Here is a 19,993-nt window from a genome sequence, read left to right as displayed (position 1 = left end):
TCGCAAAATAACTGGGATGTGGAGGCTAAATGACATCACATCCGTTTTGTTAGCGTTCCATTTGCAGAGAAAACTTGAGCTGGGAAGTTCACTGTTCACATCCAGTCGCTAGCCAGGCTAGCCATTGTTAGCAATAACAGTTGATAAGGCATTTTGCGCATACAAATACGCTGCAGCAACATGTCCACACAGATAGAATTAGGCAGTGCTGTGTGTACAGCTGATTTAATAAGACACAAACAAGACGGAAGCACTAAACAACATTTACTACGATTACAACTACCATTGTTGCGCGGCGCAGCCATCTTGGATGTTTGAGGTCTGGGCTGCTGAGGCTGCTACGGGTTTGGAACGGGAAATACCAGCTCTGGTGACGTCACCGTCCCAGCTCATGACCTTTGAACTGTAAGATTACCAGTTCCCAGTCATAAAGGAATGCACGACAAGTCCTTTGTCAAGAGTGGCAAAGCGAGATGGGTTAAAAAAGTGTACATGATGTGACCGCTTGACAGCTCACTGCAGCAAGCAGCAGGTTAACTGATGCTCATTCAGCCCCGAGGTCCTCATGTCTCATTCTTTGAGGGCCAGTGGCTCAAGTTGGTTCCTGGGATGAATGCATCTACTTCATGTGTGGCTGCTTATCAGGAAGGGCTCAAGTCTGCTGGTTACTGGCCCAGGGACCGCAGTCATATAGTACTTTCAGTCAGGCAAAGGCCTTCCCAGTGAGCATCTACTGGCTTAGACGGTGTTGCCTCAAGTCATCTTCTAGAAGCAGCTCTAAAACCATCAAATAAAGGGCCTACATTGAACACCTGAAGGGTTCGTTAGTTGAGCCTAAAAGTTGCAGGACACTTAAAAGGTTACATGGAAGATGAGCTTTTTCTTCAGCCTTAATTGACACCCAAGTCATAATGACTGAAGACAGATGCAGATGTGAAATCAAGACCAAAGACATTCATTTATCAGTAGTGCACCACCTGCTGAGTAATGCACCACCTGCTGAGTAATGCACCACCTGCTGAGTAATGCACCACCTGCTGAGTAATGCACCACCTGCTGGAGACTTTACAAGTTGACTTGTGACATGCGTCCCACAGTAGCAGATGGATCAGGTAGAGTCAAGGCAGTTCTGACACATGGGACCGAAGAAAATAAGGTTTTGTTCCCTTAAAGCCTCAATGACAGATGTTGGCATGTAAGAGATTTGGATAATTCCATTACCTTAAAACATCTCACTGGGCACCTTTCGATGGCGTGTTAACTGGAACTTAAGGCTTGAGCTAACAAGCTAGCCGTTTTGTTTATGATAAACCTCCTAAACTCATTTCATCTTGTAGAGTTGAACAAACAAATCAAGTCTTACCTTTAGGCACAGGAACAGATGCACCACTGCTAATCAAGAGGCATGAAATCCACAACATCCTGCAGAGACATTTAATTTAATTCCAACCAATTTAGAAAAAAAACTCAAAAATCATCCAGCATGAAATAACTTACCTCAAGGAGAATTAATTAAGTGCAACCATTTTGCTTTGTTGAGATGCAGCTGAAGTTGCACACAATGTTTTCATCAAGGAGCCCTCTGCTATACGCCTTTGATGTCCATGTGCTTCTTAAAAAGGATCCTCAAACCCTGCCATTCTTTTTTTCTTTTTCTTTTTTCTTCCCCCCCCCGATTTTTTTTCCCTTTTTTATCCCCCGTTAGTGCTCATTTTTAATTGCTTTAAATTTAATTTTTTATGTATTTATCCTGGTTGCTGCTCCACCCTCTGCCGATCTGGGGAGACCCGAAACTGGCTCCATACTTCCTCCGAGACATGGGCAGTTAGCCAGCCGCTTCTTTTCACCTGACAGGGGAAGCTTCACCGGTAGGACATAGCACGTGGGAGGATCACGCTATTCCAACCTGTTCCCCTCCCTCCGAACAGGCGCCCCTAATGACCAGACCACCATGCACCACTTCAGCAACCAGGATATTGCATGTTTTGGTGAAGGGGGTTCCTATATGAAGGAAACCCCCGGGAGGCACGGGGAGAACATGCAAACTCCACACAGAAAGGCCCTTTTGACAACCCCACCCGGGCGGCGGGCACTCGAGGACATGCGGACGGGCACGCATTCCTTCAGCGCTCACAGCGTCCCAGGTGGGAATCGAACCCAGGACCTTCTAGCTGTGAGGTGACAGCTCTACCACTGAGCCACCAATCAGTGAGGGGGTGTGGCCTGTGAACCCCGCAGTCAAAACTTGGAACAATGATGTCCAATCAAGTGTGACCAGGCTTCCATTCAACAAATGCTGCATTCATGTGCTCCTCAGATGCTCCTATTTGACCACACGTATACGTCCTTCTCTCTTCCTATGTCTCTCACCCATTCAGCTCCCCTCTCCCAGTGCCATGGGTGCAGCCCTTCGAGGAATATCCTGCTACTTAAGAGAGGTACAATTCACTATTAGTTTCTCTATCTATCTGTCTGTCTGTCTGTCTGTATGTCTGTCTATTGATCTATTTATTATTATTATCGATCTATCTATCAGTCTATCTATCTATCTATCTATCTATCTATCTATCTATCGATCGATCTTGTTATCCATACAGACCCATACTGGGGTTAGCGGTAATCAACTCTCGCTTAGCTCAGTCTACTGTAAATGTAAACTATAATTCACATATTTATAAGAACCTTCATTTCTTTATGGATTTGGTACTAGAGCCTTTTTCATGGCACACGATTCCCCCCTTTGAGAATGAATACATGTGGGAATGAAGTAAACAGTGCATTGATTTGAAACTTAATTTAATCCAAAACCCCTTTAGTGCAAAACACTTAGAAGCTCTTGTGTCGCACCTTATTCATGAAGAAGACCAATTATCCCCCATGCTGCAAACTGTTCAGACCAACATGTGGGTGCAATTGGCCTCCAGATTGTGCTTTCTTCTTGTTGTTGTCATTTGCTGTTGTTGTGGGGTGTGTCAAAAGTAAGGTCAAGGTAAAGTCCCACTACACTATGTGTGAAATTTGTTCTCCGCATTTGACCCATCCCCTGGGGGAGCGCCGCGCTCGGGAATCATATGGTGATCTAACCCCCCAATTCCAACCCTTTTGATGCTGAGTGCCAAGCAGGGAGGCAAATGGGTCCCATTTTTATAGTCTTTGGTATGACTCGGCCGGGGATCGAACTCACGACCTCCCAGTCTCAGGGCGGACACTCAGGCCACTGTGTGTGTGTGTGTGTGTGTGTGTGTGTGTGTGTGTGTGTGTGTGTGTGTGTGTGTGTGTGTGTGTGTGTGTGTGTGTGTGTGTGTGTGTGTGTGTGTGTGTGTGTGTGTGTGTGTGTGTGTGTGTGTGTGGTTCTCTTGGCACGCTCATAAGGAAATGAATGTGCATTCCTTCCAATAGACAAGTTTCCTGGGCACTTCCGGTTTGCTTCCGGACTCGGGCCGCGATATGTCTGTCTCTTCTGGAATACAGAGAAGCGTAACATACTAGCGTAGTAGCCATAGCGACCGCCGAAAAAATGCAAACTTGGGATCATTCTCCGAGTCTCCTGTCTAACGAAAGAGTGTCTATCCCACACCCGTTGACAGTGGACACATGGGAAGATAATATGTGTAAATGGCCGAACGTAACTACAGGCAGGATTATAGCGTATTTTGAGGAATCAATGGAGGTGGACGGTAACGCGATGAACTATCTCAAAAGCTCCGAAGCGTACCAATATCTCCACAGCAACAAAGTAGGTTGGGTATGTTGTAACGCTATGTATTTCATCAAATTACCCACAGTCAGGCTATCTCCCGTTGTGAATGAATATTACGGCTATTATTCCAGTGTTGTCATTAAGAGGCCATTTCGCAGCAAGAATATATAATTGGTCGGCACGTCGTTCTCGGTAAGGACGCTTTCGTTATTGAAACAGACAACATGCATGCATGCTCCTACTGTAGCCTATCTATCTGCATTTGCAGACATTCATGAACCCATATCTTCTGGACATATCTTCTGGACATTGCCTTGATGAAAAAACAACGCAGCTAAAAGTAATAAGTGATAGTGTCAGTGCAGACAGCGGACACAACTTGAATCTCCAGCAATAGGCTACGCACCTTAATCTCTCCCACTCCACACCTGGCACCTGCGTCAGCTCTCCTGCACTCGTTCTCGGCTCCCATGTGGCTTTATTTGTGGTAAGCATTTTGATTCATCTCCTCATCATACGAGCATCGGGCAACAAGCGCGAGCCATTGATTGATTGATTGATTGATTCGCCCGACGTAGGTAAAAAGGCTTTTTACCTCCGCTAAATTGACAGCCTACGTCGGGTCTCTTTCGCTTTTGACGGCGGCAGACACACTTCTGTTTCTTTCCAATCGTCTTGCTGGCCTCGGCTGAAGTAGGTTACTTGTTGCATGATCTCAATTAAAAAAAGGACTGGCCTAGCAAGGGATGTCTGTTTTGACATTTCAGTTTCCTCCTGTGTGTTTCCTCACAGCGGGTCCAGCGCTGGCCGGCGGGACTGATGCTGCTTGTGCGGCTTTTAAACGGTGCTCTACACTAACGAAAGCGTCTGCTATTTTTTTCTTTTTCACCAACACTCAACATACAGGGGGCGGAAAAATATGATGTAATAAGTCTCTATTTAAGTCGTAGCTGGCAACATCACTTAGGCTGCTGTGGACGCAATGTGGACTTAACCGGAAGCCGGGGACATATAAGGCTGCTATGGCGCCGCCCTAGGCCAGCGCTGGGAAACTTGTCTATAGGAACTTTTTGTTTCCGTTCATCAGCAGCGTGAAGTCATTGCCTCTCTAATTAAAGCATAAGCTGACACTCCAGTCAGGCCAAAGATGAGCATATTGGAGAGATGAGCATATTGGAGAGATGAGCATGTTGAAGAGATGAGCATGTTGGAGAGATGAGCATGTTGAAGAGATGAGCATGTTGAAGAGATGAGCATGTTGGAGAGATGAGCATGTTGAAGAGATGAGCATGTTGGAGAGATGAGCATGTTGGAGAGATGAGCATGTTGAAGAGATGAGCATGTTGGAGAGATGAGCATGTTGGAGAGATGAGCATGTTGGAGAGATGAGCATGTTGGAGAGATGAGCATGTTGGAGAGATGAGCATGTTGGAGAGATGAGCATATTGGAGAGATGAGCATGTTGGAGAGATGAGCATATTGGAGAGATGAGCATATTGGAGAGATGAGCATGTTGGAGAGATGAGCATGTTGGAGAGATGAGCATGTTGAAGAGATGAGCATGTTGAAGAGATGAGCATGTTGGAGAGATGAGCATGTTGGAGAGATGAGCATGTTGGAGAGATGAGCATATTGGAGAGATGAGCATGTTGGAGAGATGAGCATATTGGAGAGATGAGCATGTTGGAGAGATGAGCATGTTGGAGAGATGAGCATGTTGAAGAGATGAGCATGTTGGAGAGATGAGCATGTTGAAGAGATGAGCATGTTGAAGAGATGAGCATATTGGAGAGATGAGCATGTTGGAGAGATGAGCATGTTGGAGAGATGAGCATATTGGAGAGATGAGCATGTTGGAGAGATGAGCATGTTGAAGAGATGAGCATGTTGAAGAGATGAGCATATTGGAGAGATGAGCATGTTGGAGAGATGAGCATATTGGAGAGATGAGCATGTTGGAGAGATGAGCATATTGGAGAGATGAGCATGTTGGAGAGATGAGCATGTTGGAGAGATGAGCATGTTGAAGAGATGAGCATGTTGGAGAGATGAGCATGTTGAAGAGATGAGCATGTTGAAGAGATGAGCATATTGGAGAGATGAGCATGTTGGAGAGATGAGCATGTTGGAGAGATGAGCATATTGGAGAGATGAGCATGTTGGAGAGATGAGCATGTTGAAGAGATGAGCATGTTGAAGAGATGAGCATATTGGAGAGATGAGCATGTTGGAGAGATGAGCATGTTGGAGAGATGAGCATGTTGGAGAGATGAGCATGTTGGAGAGAGTGGATGGGATGGAGAGGAGGGAAACCTCTTCAAATATGAATGATTTGTGATGACAAACCTCTTGAATGGTATAAAGTATGGGGTGGGACACCGATACAGCCTACATCGATACATCGTCAACAGTGTTGTAATCTGATTACGTTTTCAGTAACAAAGTAATGTAAGGCATTACCATTTCCCAAACAGTAATCAGATTACAGTTACTAATTCCTAGTAATGCTGAGTTACTATTTTTGGCATTATTCATGCAGAAAATTAAATAATAAATAAATTAAATAAATTAGTAAATTAAACTTGTATTACTTTTTTAAGGAGTAATCAGTAACTAATTGCATTTCCCAAGTAACTTGCCCAACACTGATAATCATCAATATCTTATTGTGTATCGATTCAAAGTGAAAACATTGATATATCTCGTCATCTTTAAGATACGCCCTGTCAACAAGGTCATGAAGCATAGATGTGGATGGCTTATTGTTCATAACTGAAAGGTTTATTTTGTTTTTCAGTATGGACAAAATTAGATTACCAGAAGTTGTTTTTATACAGATCATATCGACTAACTAATCGGTAAATATCAGTTATCGGCCTTAACAACAATGCTCATATTGGTTATCGGCATTGGCCAACATTTTCATATCGTTGCATCCGGCTCGTATTAAAAATTCACACAAGCAATCTTTCTAAATCTCATTATTTAGCAACATCAGGCCTCTCCAGACAGCATTAGTAGTATACCAGGGAAGGTCAGCAATTGGATTGTGCTCATGTACCGTGGACAGTAATGTGATTTGGCCCGTGTACACCCCATGACGGTAAGATAATTTACTGCGGAACCCTGGTGATCCAGAGACACACGACACACGACGACACTCACGGTACAGCAGAACAGCCCAAACCCTTCACGTGTCTTTTGTAATCCAGATGGTGAACAATTACCTGAAAGAGCAGATGTGGTTTGAGACTGCATTAAAATAAGCCCAGGATGGGGTTTGAGACTGCATTAAAATAAGCCCAGGATGTCTGCGTTCACTCCAAATAAAGAAGGCTATTTCACATGGAATTGTGTCAGGCTTATTTGAGCTTAGAGGAAATCACCGACACGTCCCGGCTCCCGAGGGAATAAATACTAACCTGCTGCTGATGCTGATGGTGTGGAGAGCCCTAATGAGTGTTCTACTGTACCTCCACTGACCCTGTACCCTTATGAGTGTTCTACTGTACCTCCACTGAGACTGTACCCTGAGTGTTCTACTGTACCTCCACTGAACCTGTGCCCTTATGAGTGTTCTACTGTACCTCCACTGACCCTGTACCCTTATGAGTGTTCTACTGTACCTCCACTGACCCTGTACCCTTATGAGTGTTCTACTGTACCTCCACTGACCCTGTACCCTAATGAGTGTTCTACTGTACCTCCACTGAACCTGTACCCTAATGAGTGTTCTACTGTACCTCCACTGAGCCTGTACCCTTATGAGTGTTCTACTGTACCTCCACTGACCCTGTACCCTTATGAGTGTTCTACTGTACCTCCACTGACCCTGTACCCTTATGAGTGTTCTACTGTACCTCCACTGACCCTGTACCCTTATGAGTGTTCTACTGTACCTCCACTGACCCTGTGCCCTTATGAGTGTTCTACTGTACCTCCACTGAACCTGTGCCCTAATGAGTGTTCTACTGTACCTCCACTGACCCTGTACCCTTATGAGTGTTCTACTGTACCTCCACTGACCCTGTACCCTTATGAGTGTTCTACTGTACCTCCACTGACCCTGTGCCCTTAGGAGTGTTCTACTGCAGTAGTTCCCAACCACCGGGCTGCAACGCATTTGGCAGGGCCCGGTCAAAAAATAAAAAATTACAAACTACAAACATAAATAAACGTCAACTTGAAACTATGTTTCAACTACCACACAGGCTATAATATTATAGCCTATGTTTATAAAAAATAATAGTAATAATAATTAAAATTGACAACCGGTCCGCGACTTTTTTCCCCATCCATCTACCGGTCCTTGGCACAAAAAAGGTTGGGAACCCCTGTTCTACTCAACGAAGCAAAGACTATACTTTCTTCGCCGATTAAGATCTTTTGGTGCTAGTATACAGATTCTTCTATTATTTTTTACCTCAGTGATTATGAGTGTTTTACAGTACTGCAGTACCACTTGGTATGGATGCCTGTCTGTTACCTTAAAATCACAACTACTTAGACAGATGAATATTTGTTCAAAAATTGTAGGTAAACCACTGCATAGTCTATTTGAGTCTACATGTCAACAGTGTATTGAGGTTAGCCAGAAATATTGCCTCAAACACTAATCATGTGCTACATGAAGAATATGAACTCCTGCCCTCTGGCAGGAGATACCTAATTCCAACTTTCAAGAAGGTCAGACTAAGAAAGTCCTTCGATCGATCCTGAGGCTTAATCAAGAACATGGCTGAGGGTCAGTGGAGCAGTGACCAGTGCTCTCTGTGTGCTGTATGTGTGTAATGTATCTTTGTATTTTTGGTTTTGTTCTCTTTGTCATGTGTTTGTGTGTGGGACTGCCGCTGTCTTGCAAGACAAATTTCAGTGTGAACTGACAATAAAGTATATCGTATCGTATCGTATCGTACTGTACCTCCACTGAGCCTGTCTGTGCTCTCTCAGCCTCACCCCAGCCTGCTTTCACTATAGGGTTTCCTCAACTGGTGGGTTGGGAGCCAAACGTGGCTCGCGGCGTCATTTTGAGTGGCTCGCGGGCACCCGTGCTGGAAGCCGTGTGGGCTTTAGCTGCAGAGGGCATGGACTCAGGACAGAGACTCAGAATAACCCATAATAAGCCTTTTCAGGGTTTCTCGTACCTACACTCTACTTTCTTGTTTGCATTTTTTATCCGTTTTATATTTATGTGTGGAAAAAAATGTGAATGAGAATGAGTTCTATGGGTTCTATGTGTTCTATGGGTTCGACAGTATGGGTTCTATGATTTCTATGAGTTCTATGGGTTCTATGAGTTATATGGGTTCTATCAGTTCTATGGGTTCTATGAGTTCTATGGGTTCTATGAGTTATATGGGTTCTATGAGTTATATGGGTTCTATGAGTTATATGGGTTCTATGAGTTCTATGATTTCTATGGGTTCTATGAGTTATATGGGTTCTATGAGTTATATGGGTTCTATGAGTTATATGGGTTCTATGGGTACCCACGAGTCTCCTTGTTACAGACATGTCCACTTTATGCTAATCCCATACAGTTTTTGGCAAAAACCATGCAGTTTTATTTTTTTGCATGCATAAACGTGTTATTTTTGCCTATTCTATTTGAATATTTCTGCACACTAAGTTCTCTAAACAGTATTGGAATTGCATATAATGGGAATGACTGGAAAGCTGAGACTCTTGTGGTATATAGGAGCGCAGACCCTTTTCTCTCTTCTTTGCCTTTTTGGCCATTATTGAATAGCACACAGAGACAGGAAAGATCGGGAAACAACCTGAGACAAAATGTCTGGGACTAGATTGGAACCCACAACACGCACCTTAGACCACTGAGTCACCATAACGGCCCATAACCCCTTTTCTTACTTGAATCCTGCTCAACAAACCACTTTTGAGAACACATCAAAGTGCTTCCAACAGTAACCGTGAACATGAGAGTGGGGGGAAATTGCCTCGCTCGACTGGCTTGTAAAGCTGCCTTGAGGCATGAAGGTGTTGGAGGAGTCGTGCAGTTGGCATTCCTACAGGTCACAGTAAACCTGAAGTGAATGATAGTTTGGGTGGATTAACTGAGTCACCCAGCTGGATGAAGCTCCGGGTTCAATGAACAGAGAGGCGAGGCTGCACAACTCCAGTTCAAAGTCTGGACACACGACTGAGTCAAAAAAAAAAGGCAGAAAGGCGATCAGCTGGGCGCTCGAGGACTAGTTGGACCCTCTGTACACGGTATGATGTTAAACTTGCTGTGAGCTTATTGATTGTGTGTGCGTGTGTGTGTGTGTGTGCGTGTGCGTGTGCGTTTGTGTGTTTGCGCACGCGATAGTGAGAGATGGCCATCTGGAGTTGAATCACACCCTCTGGATGTGAAAGCCCTGGGTGCTCCAGGTCCCGATTTGCATTTCTGGCTGCTCTCTGTTTACCTGCTTATTATCAATCCAGCAGCGTTTAGCAGCCATGGGCTCCATGAAGAAAGATCCCAAATGTTGTTGTCTTTCAGCATGCTTTCACACCAGTGGTGTTAGTTAGCCTCCCCCTTTACACGAGGACGGTTTCCTATGGTAACGGGGAATTCTTTTATCGTTAGTGCCTCCCTTTTAGACGGCGACAGCGAATTCGCGCCTAGGAAACAACACATTTTGAAACCACCCTCCAGAGTGGAATTCTTTGGTACGCTCCCCGCTGTTAGCTCCATGTAATCGCTTTGAGACGGCACATTTCAGAAACTCTGACCTGCCTGCACACGCGACACACGCGATTACACCATAGCCGTGCGCGAGTTGGCAACCATTTTCAAAATAAAACGTCACTGCAACTTCAGTTACATGCTCATAATGTTACCGCTGCGAGGAGCCGATGGCTGTACCCGGTCGGCATTTAACGTTAGTTACAAAAGCACGTCGACAGTGTTTTCTCACTGCCAGTAGCCTAACTACAGTAGGGTTTGACAGATCACAGTCAGCGGCGCTCCCGGTCCTCACTGCTCGTTAAAGATTTCCAATAGGCGTTATTCTAATAAACTGGTCAGTGGTCACATATATGTTACATTCTCACCCGACAAATATTAAAACTTTAAAACAGTTTGGGGTTTTTTAGCTTGAAAAACAGCTTTTTGGCAAGTCTATGCACTGCGGTAGGCGTACTCTACTTCTGTGTTTAAAAGCGGAAAGACGATTACGAAATGACGTCATGCAGAAGCGTCCTTGTATGGGCAAAGAATAAGGTGATCACACTGCCACCTAGCGACCTGGCATGTACATGGCAGAAGGTGTGAAGGAAACGCTATTGTGTCGTTTCTTCCAGAAACTGTCCTCGTGTAAAGGGCCCCTTTGTCTCAGATTGGCAGGGAGGGAATTTGTTTCCTTCTTCCTGCACCCCCCCCCCCCCCCTCTCATTTCTCCTTATTGTACTTAGCTAAGGGCCCATTCAGATACAAGCGGGCGCTCGCATTGGCCTTCCCGCAATCCATTCATATTCATTGGGGGTCCATCAGGCTGGCAGTGGGCGACGCAGGAGTAGGTGTGAAAAACACACAGACGTACAGCGAGAGAGCTCAGGACAATCCAACTTTTGGGGGATGCAGCCCTACGTCACGCTCCACTGGCCAAGCTAGACACCGCGAGCACACACACGCACACGCGCACACACACACACACACACACACAAGAGAGAACTACATTAATACCGTGGTTTCATTACAAATTATACCCTCACCCTTACCTTCTAACGTTATATTGTCCACATGAGAGAAAAGATGGCCGCTATTCTGGTGAATGCACGCAGGAGCTGGTGGCGACGTCATTTCGGAACATCTGGTTGAAGATAGAATGGGGAGGATTGCCGTATAAACTGCACGTACAATTGCATATTTGCGTATACACTGCACTGTCATTTGAAAGTGTGATGTGGTGATATTTGTACGCACATTGAAGAGACTGGGTTGATAATCTCACCCTTTCAACTCAGATGCTTCAAGCTGCCAGGAATTATGACGTAGAGCTACTAACCACGCGTGTTAACTTTCAGACAAACATTCATCTCATTTATTCAGCGTATCCATGGTTTGCAACAACGTCAAATGCCAACAACTTATTCTGCCGACTTTATCTTTTGGTTATCTGCCGTGTGTGTGTGTGTGTGTGTCTGTGTGTCTGTGTGTGTGTGTGTGTGTGTGTGTGTTTCAAAGATGTTTTAATGATACTTATTGTTATATAAGCTAATTTGACTAATTATGGTCTCATTTGTCCGCGTCCTCCTCCTCTTCTTCTCCCTCCTCCTCAAAAGGCAGCTGTTATAGCTTATAATAATTATCCTTATTGTGTTTGTTGTTGAGGCAGGCAGGAAGGCCTTTCATCATTTGTGAGAGAAGAAAATCGCTCTAAGCTCTAAGATTAACTTATTTGATTGACACATTGTTTCAGCTTATTTGCTTTGGCAAATAGGCCTATTGTTTTTTGTTTTGTTTTCTGACATTCATGCCAATAAATGGAATGTTTGTGAAGTTCCCATAGAAACTGAAGTGGAGAGACAGAGGGAGAGGAGGAAATCCCTCCCTTGTGTTTGCAGACAATTGGTCGGGGTGGCAAACAGGAGCTTTACTTAACGACTAGTTTCACATGTCGCCCGCAGCCCACAGGAGCAGTGAACAAAACACACACACATTTCAGCTTGTCAATCAACTCGCCAGTGAGGCACAACTTTGTCCATGTTTCTACTTTGTCTATTTGTTACTGTGGAATTATAATATGCTGTCGTCTTTGATCTATTTTTGGTCAAAAATGTTTTTTTGTTGTTGTCACTATCAGTTTGCAGTCACCCACCTATAGAGCTGAACAGTGACATTTCTTGCACCTGAAGAGAGTTCCCCATTCATTTGTCCATAGACATTTTGAAAAATCCTTATATAACTATAGTTTTCAGAATCGTGAGTGACCACAAAACATTTCAGTTGGAGCAAAAAACAAGAAAATAACGTCTTTATTTCCCCGTCAATTATAGTAGTAGAGATATTATTATTATTATTATTATTATTATTATTATTATTATTATTATTATAATTTGTATTATTATTACCTATTTGTATTATTATTATTTCCCCCTGCTGCCCGGGTCGCTGCACCCCTTCTGTCGATCTGGGTAGAGACTAGCACCATAATCCTTCCTCTGACACATGTGCAGTTGCCAGCCACTGCTTTTCACCTGACAGCGGGGAGCTTCACCGGCAGGACGTAGCACGTGGGAGGATCACGCTTTTCCCACCAGTTCCCTTCCGCCCGAACAGGCGCCCCGACCGTCCGGCTTCCCACCCGCAGGACACAGCAAAACGTGCCTGTATGGACGCCCGACCAAGCCAGAGGTAACATGGGAGCGCGAACCTGCGGCCCTCGTGTTGGTGGGCAGGGAATCTACCATTGCACTACGTAGTACAGATATTATCATTATTATTATTATTATTATTATTATTATTATTATTATTATTATTGCCTTTTCTTCCCTGCCTTTCTGTTCCTCTCATGCCACATTCTATATCAGCCGTGTTGTTCTAAACTGAGCTGTGGTCTTCAAGTAGCTCTGTGCCACTTGGCTTCATCCAGCACTAAGCAGACTGAGCGTTGAGGAGCTTTTAATTGCTTTTAGATCTACATGCACGGATATCCTGGACTCTGTTGCCCCGTTCAGAGTAAAACGCACTAAAACGCTTTCAGAGCCGTGGTTAAACGACTCCACACGCGCTCTCAGACGTTCATGTCGGCGTGCTGAGAGGAAGTGGAAAAAAGACGTCTCCACGTCTCCCATGAAATTTGACGTGAATGTTTTTCTGTCTACCAGAGAGCTGTTAAGGCTGCCAAAATGGAGCATATATCCAGTCTTGTCTCCAATAACAGCCACAAGCCCCAGGTTTCATTTAACATTTTTAAATCCCTTGTCAATCATTACATTACATTACGTCATTTGGCAGACGCTTTTATCCAAAGCGACTTACAATAACACATTTTTGTCAGCAATAGAGCAATCAACTATAACACAGTCTATGATAACTACAACTTCTGAAGGAACAGTGGTACAAGTTAAGTTTTTTTTTTTTTTTTTTTCTCCAATCCTTGTGATAACTCCCCCGTGGTGCCATCACCCACTCTCTGCAACAGAGAAAAAATCTCTGCCCTTAGGCCAGCTGCTCTCACTCTAGCTGCCTCTAGCCCCAACCCCACCGCTCCTCCTCTGCCTCACCGCTCCTCCTCTGCCTCACCGCTCCTCCTCTGCCCGCTGTCCTTCATCAGTTTGAGGCAGTATCCCTCTCCTCTCTTTCAGATGTAGTTAAGCATCTGCGGCCGACAAACTGTCCCTCTGACAGCATTCCCCCTCGTCTTTTCAAAAGACATTTTTGCTACTGTGGGTTCTACTGTTCTTCTGTTGATAAACACCTGCATTAGCTCAGGGTGTGTTCCAGCTGTTTTTAAACATGCTGTAGTGCAGCCTCTTATTAAAAAGAGAAACCTGGACCGCTCTGTTCTGGCAAACTTTAATCTCTAAATTGCCGTTCCTGTCCAAGGTTTTAGAGAAAGTTGTTTTTATTCAGCTGCAATCTTTCCTGGTTACTCATGGCATTTATGAAAAGTTCCAGTCTTTAACCCATTGATACCTGATGCAGCATTTGTGTGTATATCCCTCATTTGTGTGCGTATCCCTTTAAGACCGTGAACCGCGTTAACGCGGTCTTAAAGGGATACACACACAAATTCTGCATCAGGTATCAATGGGTTAAACCACACCACAGCACTGAAACAGCCCTTTTGAGAGTTTTTAATGATCTTCTGTTAGCCGTTGATTCAGGTAGCTCTGCTGTTCTGGTGCTCCTTGACCCGACAGCTGTTCTGGTGCTCCTTGACCCGACAGCTGCCTTCGACACTGTGGATCACAGCATCCTTTTATCATGTCTAGAGCAGTGTGTAGGCATCACAGGTACTACTGCCCTTTTATGGTTTCAGTCCTACCTGACTGATCGGAGCTTCTCAGTCCAACTAGGGGAATTCTCCTCAAACACAGCTCCTCTCACCTCCGGGGTCCCCCAAGGTTCAATTTTGGGCCCTATCCTCTTCCTGCTCTTTCTGCTGCTGTTGGGGTCTATTTTTATGAAACACAATATTTATTTTCATTGTTTTGCAGAAGATATACAGATTGATCTGCTCCTAAAATCTAAAAACAAGGACTCTGTACAGCCACTGCTTGATTGCTTAAAGGATGTCAAATCCTGGATGGACATGAACTTCTTAAATCTTAATGAAAACAAGACCAAGATCATTATGTTTGGGCGTGACCCCTCAGAATATCCTTCTGGTTTTCTTCACTGCAAACATCCGTTCCTCTGTCAAGAACCTTGGTGTGACCTTTGACAGCACCTTTAAATTGCAGGTTCGCTCTGTTATAAAAACTAGCTTTTTCCAATTAAGGCTCCTAGCAAAGGTAAAGGGCTGTCTCTCCCGCAGTGACTTATGGCCCAATTCCACCGCAGGTAATAGCGCGGTCCCGCTCCGCTCGACTCGATAAATGGTCTCATTCCACCGGTAAAAACCGGCCCAGCCCGGTTTGATTTGGGGCTGAGTCGTGCTACTTTTAGTACCTGCCTCGTCGGGGTTCTATTCTGCGAACCCGGGTTCATACGGTGACGTGAAAACATTGTAGACGACTGATTGGTCAGGCAGAATCGTGTTTACTCGTCTATCCTACTGACTGTCAATGCAGCGCTGCATACCAGTTTAGTGGGGGGCTTACCTTCTCTTCTGTTATGCTTTTCCATCAGTCTTTTGTGTTGCTGCCTTCGCCTCTGGTGAAATAAAATCGGGGCGGTGCTGTCAATTGTCCAAAAGTCTGCTGCTCTCAAGCGCTTGTGTAGTTCAGTGCTGCGTCGGCTCCGCTAGGCCGCAGGCGCTTTGGTGAAGCCGCGGTCTTGCCTGGTGAGAGGCCGCCGGGGTAGAGGCTTCACTCTGTAGCGCAACCCCCGTCCCTCGCGCCCGTCCCTCGTGCAGCGCATGTGAGTTTTGACTAACAAAAAAGTGATATCCATTTTCCTCGTCGATTGTCACATTTGCCCATGTACACTGTAACACCCGCCCAACATGCTGTGATGCTATGAGCTGGCTGCTCAGGCCAGGATCAAGGACTGTGGTCATGCCAGCACTGCTCTCTCTCTCTCTCTCACACACACACACACACACACACTGTAGGTCATTTAGAGGCACCAGTATTTCATAAACAGTTTAAAAGTTCTGTGTATGGATTTAATTGTAACGTTATATGTTATAGCCTACTTCGGAACATGGGCGGAGGGCAGATATGCGGTCGCTATGACGACCAGGTGTGGGCGGGGGCAGATGAACGGCGGTCGAAGCAGAACGTCCATCGGGTTGAAACAAGTAGAGCCGAGTGGTGACGGGCTGTGCAGGGCTGTAAAATGTGGTGGAATTGAGCCATTAGAGAGGGTAATCCATGCTTTTATGAATACACAGCTGGATTATTGTAACTCTCTGTATGTTGGTATTGACCAGTCATTGTTGCATCGCCTGCGTCACGTGCAGAATGCAGCAGCTCGTCTCCTCACTGGTAAGCGAAAGCGTGATCACATCACTCCAGTCTTGGCCTCGCTCGACTGGCTCACAGTGCCTTTTACAACTGATGTGAATATTTAGTTTGTTTGTTTTTAAAGTGTCTAAATGGGCTGACCCCCTGCACTTTCTGAGATCAGCCAATCAGCTGCTGCTGGTTGTCCCAAAGACAAAGCCATGTCCAAAGTCCGGCCCGGGGGCCAGATGTGGCCCTTTGACCGATCTTAAGTGGCCCTCGACTTGTCTCTCAAAATATAGTATATGTGGTCCTCCACACAGGATTGGGACTACAATAGTATTGTATGTGATTTTTATTTTTAGACCCCATATGATGCGAGAAGCAGCTGGCCAGCCCCCCCGGTAATTTCACATGATCTAATCTGGCCCCCATTCAAAACACTTTGGACACCCCTGCCCTGCTATGGGATAGCCTGCCTTAGCCTTAGCCTTAGCCTTAGCACATTCCATCTGCTCAGACCCTAGAGACACCCCTGCCCTGCTATGGGATAGCCTGCCTTAGCACATTCGATCTGCTCAGACCCTAAGAGACTTTTAAGTCTTCTTTCAAGACTCACTTTTTCTCCCTGGCTTTCAGCTCAGAGCTGGACTCCCGAAAGCTCTTCTGGTCCTTTGTATTGTGTTGTATACTATAATGTTTTCTGTGCTTCATTGCATTTATTGTGTTTGCCTTTTCATTGAGCTGTGCAGCACTTTGGTCAACTGCAGTTGTTTCTAAATGTGCTTTATAAATAAACTTTGAGTTGAGTTGAGTTGAGTTGAGACTTCAGGCAGGAGCGGGGGAACCAGGCCAGCTGTCAGTTAAAGCATTGATCTGGAGAGGCAGCAGAAAACCTCCGGCACTCCCTTCAGAGATCAGGCCTTCACAGACTCATTTCTCTTGGAATAGATCAACTGCCCGGCCTGCTGACATCTCTCATGTCAGGCTCCATCTCAGCTAACCATCTACACTATGTGGCCCGGGCTGAGCTGATGGGCTTATTTCTTTGGCGTCAGAGAGGCGGACTTTGGAAAAAGCTGCTGCCAATCTTATAAATAGCCGATGTGAAATCTAAGTGAGCGGAGGGGTCATCCACACAGTGCCTGTTTTCACCAGTTGATGGTGGGTGGAATAGACATCCTGCCAAGCTCTTCTGACTCCTGCTAAAGTCCATGGATTTGCTGACGTTCTGAGCATGACGTTCTGAGCATGGTTTCTCAGCTGATTTGCTGACGTTCTGAGCCATGGTTTCTCAGCTGCACTCGTGCCATGAGGGATGTGGGAGGCGGTTACAGGGTTGAGTGTCTGGTGAGCACCAGCTATCATAATGAACTGTAGGGCGCGTCCTCATCCCTCTCCATACCGTTGCTTTTCTGTTACACATATCCCAAGCTTAAAACTACTAAGACTTTTTTTTTTTTATTATTATTATTAACTGACTAATAACGCTTTTCACTCACGGACAACACATGTATTTTATTTTTTTTAGATCCGTTTTTTCATCATTTTGCCTTTATTTAGACAGGACAGTAGGCAGACAGGAATGGTGGGGAGAGAGAGGGTATGACATGCGGCAAAGGACCGTGGGTCGGATTCGAACCCGCGTCGGCCCGCGCAAAGGTATACCGTGGTACCAGGTGAGCCACCAGGACGCACCACCACATGTATTTTTAAGCAAGACATTCCACACAAAAGCTAAAAAAAACAGCGCCTATAATCTGAACTAGGCATGTTGAGGATTGGCCCTACATTTGACTCAGTGCCAGGTCAGTTCTCTGTGTAACAACATGAGCTTCAGACTCAGGTCAGTTGTACCTCTGTGTAACAACATGAGCTTCAGACTCAGGTCAGTTGTACCTCTGTGTAACAACATGAGCTTCAGACTCAGGTCAGTTGTACCTCTGTGTAACAACATGAGCTTCAGACTCAGGTCAGTTGTACCTTTGTGTAACAACATGAGCTTCAGACTCAGGTCAGTTGTACCTTTGTGTAACAACATGAGCTTCAGACTCAGATTGTGCTCATGTTCCGTGATGTAGTTTGGTTTGGATGTAGTTGAACTACTTTTTGAAAGTCGTTTTAGTTTGACAAGCTTTTTTTATTGTTGAGTCATTAAGATCATAGATCATTAATATACTTTTCATTATGATGTACCTAGTAGTTTGATACACAAAGTATTGGTTGTGTGTGTGTGTGTGTGTGTGTGTGTGTGTGTGTGTGTGTGTGTGTGTCTCACAGTGGTAGGTCAACAGTAGGAGGGAGAGAGTGGGCGAGCCTGTGCTCAGATCGAGACAGGAGGGGAGGATTATGCTATCTATATTCTCATCCTCCCCTCTGTGTGTGTGTGTGTGTGTGTGTGTGTGTGTGTGTGTGTGTGTGCGCGCATGTGTGCGTGTGTGTGTGGGTAGATGGTTTTTGGTACTCTTCCCACCCCTGCCCTCCACACTACCCAGACACCCCACATGCAAAGTGGATCGTGAGTTTTTGTCGTGCCCTATTCTGATGTGTGTGTGTGGAGGGAGGGGGGGGGGGGCTGTTCTGATGTGTGTGTGTGTGTGTGTGTGTGTGTGTGTGTGTGTGTGTGTGTGTGTGTGTGGAGGGATGACACAGCACAGTGTGTCAGTAGAGATCAAACAGCACAGTGTGTCAGTAGAGATCAAGCAGCACAGTGTGTCAGTAGAGATCAAGCAGCACAGTGTGTCAGTAGAGATCAAACAGCACAGTGTGTCAGTAGAGATCAAACAGCACAGTGTGTCAGTAGAGATCAAGCAGCACAGTGTGTCAGTAGAGATCAAGCAGCACAGTGTGTCAGTAGAGATCAAACAGCACAGTGTGTCAGTAGAGATCAAACAGCACAGTGTGTCAGTAGAGATCAAGCAGCACAGTGTGTCAGTAGAGATCAAACAGCACAGTGTGTCAGTAGAGATCAAACAGCACAGTGTGTCAGTAGAGATCAAGCAGCACAGTGTGTCAGTAGAGATCAAACAGCACAGTGTGTCAGTAGAGATCAAGCAGCACAGTGTGTCAGTAGAGATCAAACAGCACAGTGTGTCAGTAGAGATCAAACAGCACAGTGTGTCAGTAGAGATCAAGCAGCACAGTGTGTCAGTAGAGATCAAACAGCACAGTGTGTCAGTAGAGATCAAACAGCACAGTGTGTCAGTAGAGATCAAACAGCACAGTGTGTCAGTAGAGATCAAACAGCACAGTGTGTCAGTAGAGATCAAACAGCACAGTGTGTCAGTAGAGATCAAACAGCACAGTGTGTCAGTAGAGATCAAACAGCACAGTGTGTCAGTAGAGATCAAGCAGCACAGCGTGTCAGTAGAGATCAAACAGCACAGCGTGTCAGTAGAGATCAAGCAGCACAGTGTGTGTCAGTAGAGATCAAACAGCACAGTGTGTCAGTAGAGATCAAACAGCACAGTGTGTCAGTAGAGATCAAACAGCACAGTGTGTCAGTAGAGATCAAACAGCACAGTGTGTCAGTAGAGATCAAACAGCACAGTGAGTCAGTAGAGATCAAACAGCACAGTGTGTCAGTAGAGATCAAGCAGCACAGTGTGTCAGTAGAGATCAAACAGCACAGTGTGTCAGTAGAGATCAAACAGCACAGTGTGTCAGTAGAGATCAAACAGCACAGTGTGTCAGTAGAGATCAAACAGCACAGTGTGTCAGTAGAGATCAAACAGC

General features: G+C 45.3%; 1 protein-coding gene across 1 annotated transcript in view; it reads left to right on the top strand.

Moving 5' to 3' along the window:
* Positions 1–19,993, top strand: part of doc2a (double C2-like domains, alpha) — a gene marked incomplete at both ends in the record, with an annotated part of 147,162 nt that overhangs the window by 90,477 nt on the left and 36,692 nt on the right. The window contains one exon of the mRNA XM_083650127.1: positions 2,379–2,438. Within this exon, the coding sequence (XP_083506253.1) occupies positions 2,379–2,438 (60 nt within the window). The remainder of the gene's footprint in view (positions 1–2,378; positions 2,439–19,993) is intronic.

The sequence above is a fragment of the Poromitra crassiceps genome, assembly GCF_964638095.1.
Source record: "Poromitra crassiceps genome assembly, chromosome: 13".
In the NCBI taxonomy this organism is placed as follows: domain Eukaryota; kingdom Metazoa; phylum Chordata; class Actinopteri; order Beryciformes; family Melamphaidae; genus Poromitra; species Poromitra crassiceps.
The sequence above is the reverse complement of the archived record's forward strand: the minus strand, read 5'-3'. Positions and strand labels throughout refer to the sequence as shown.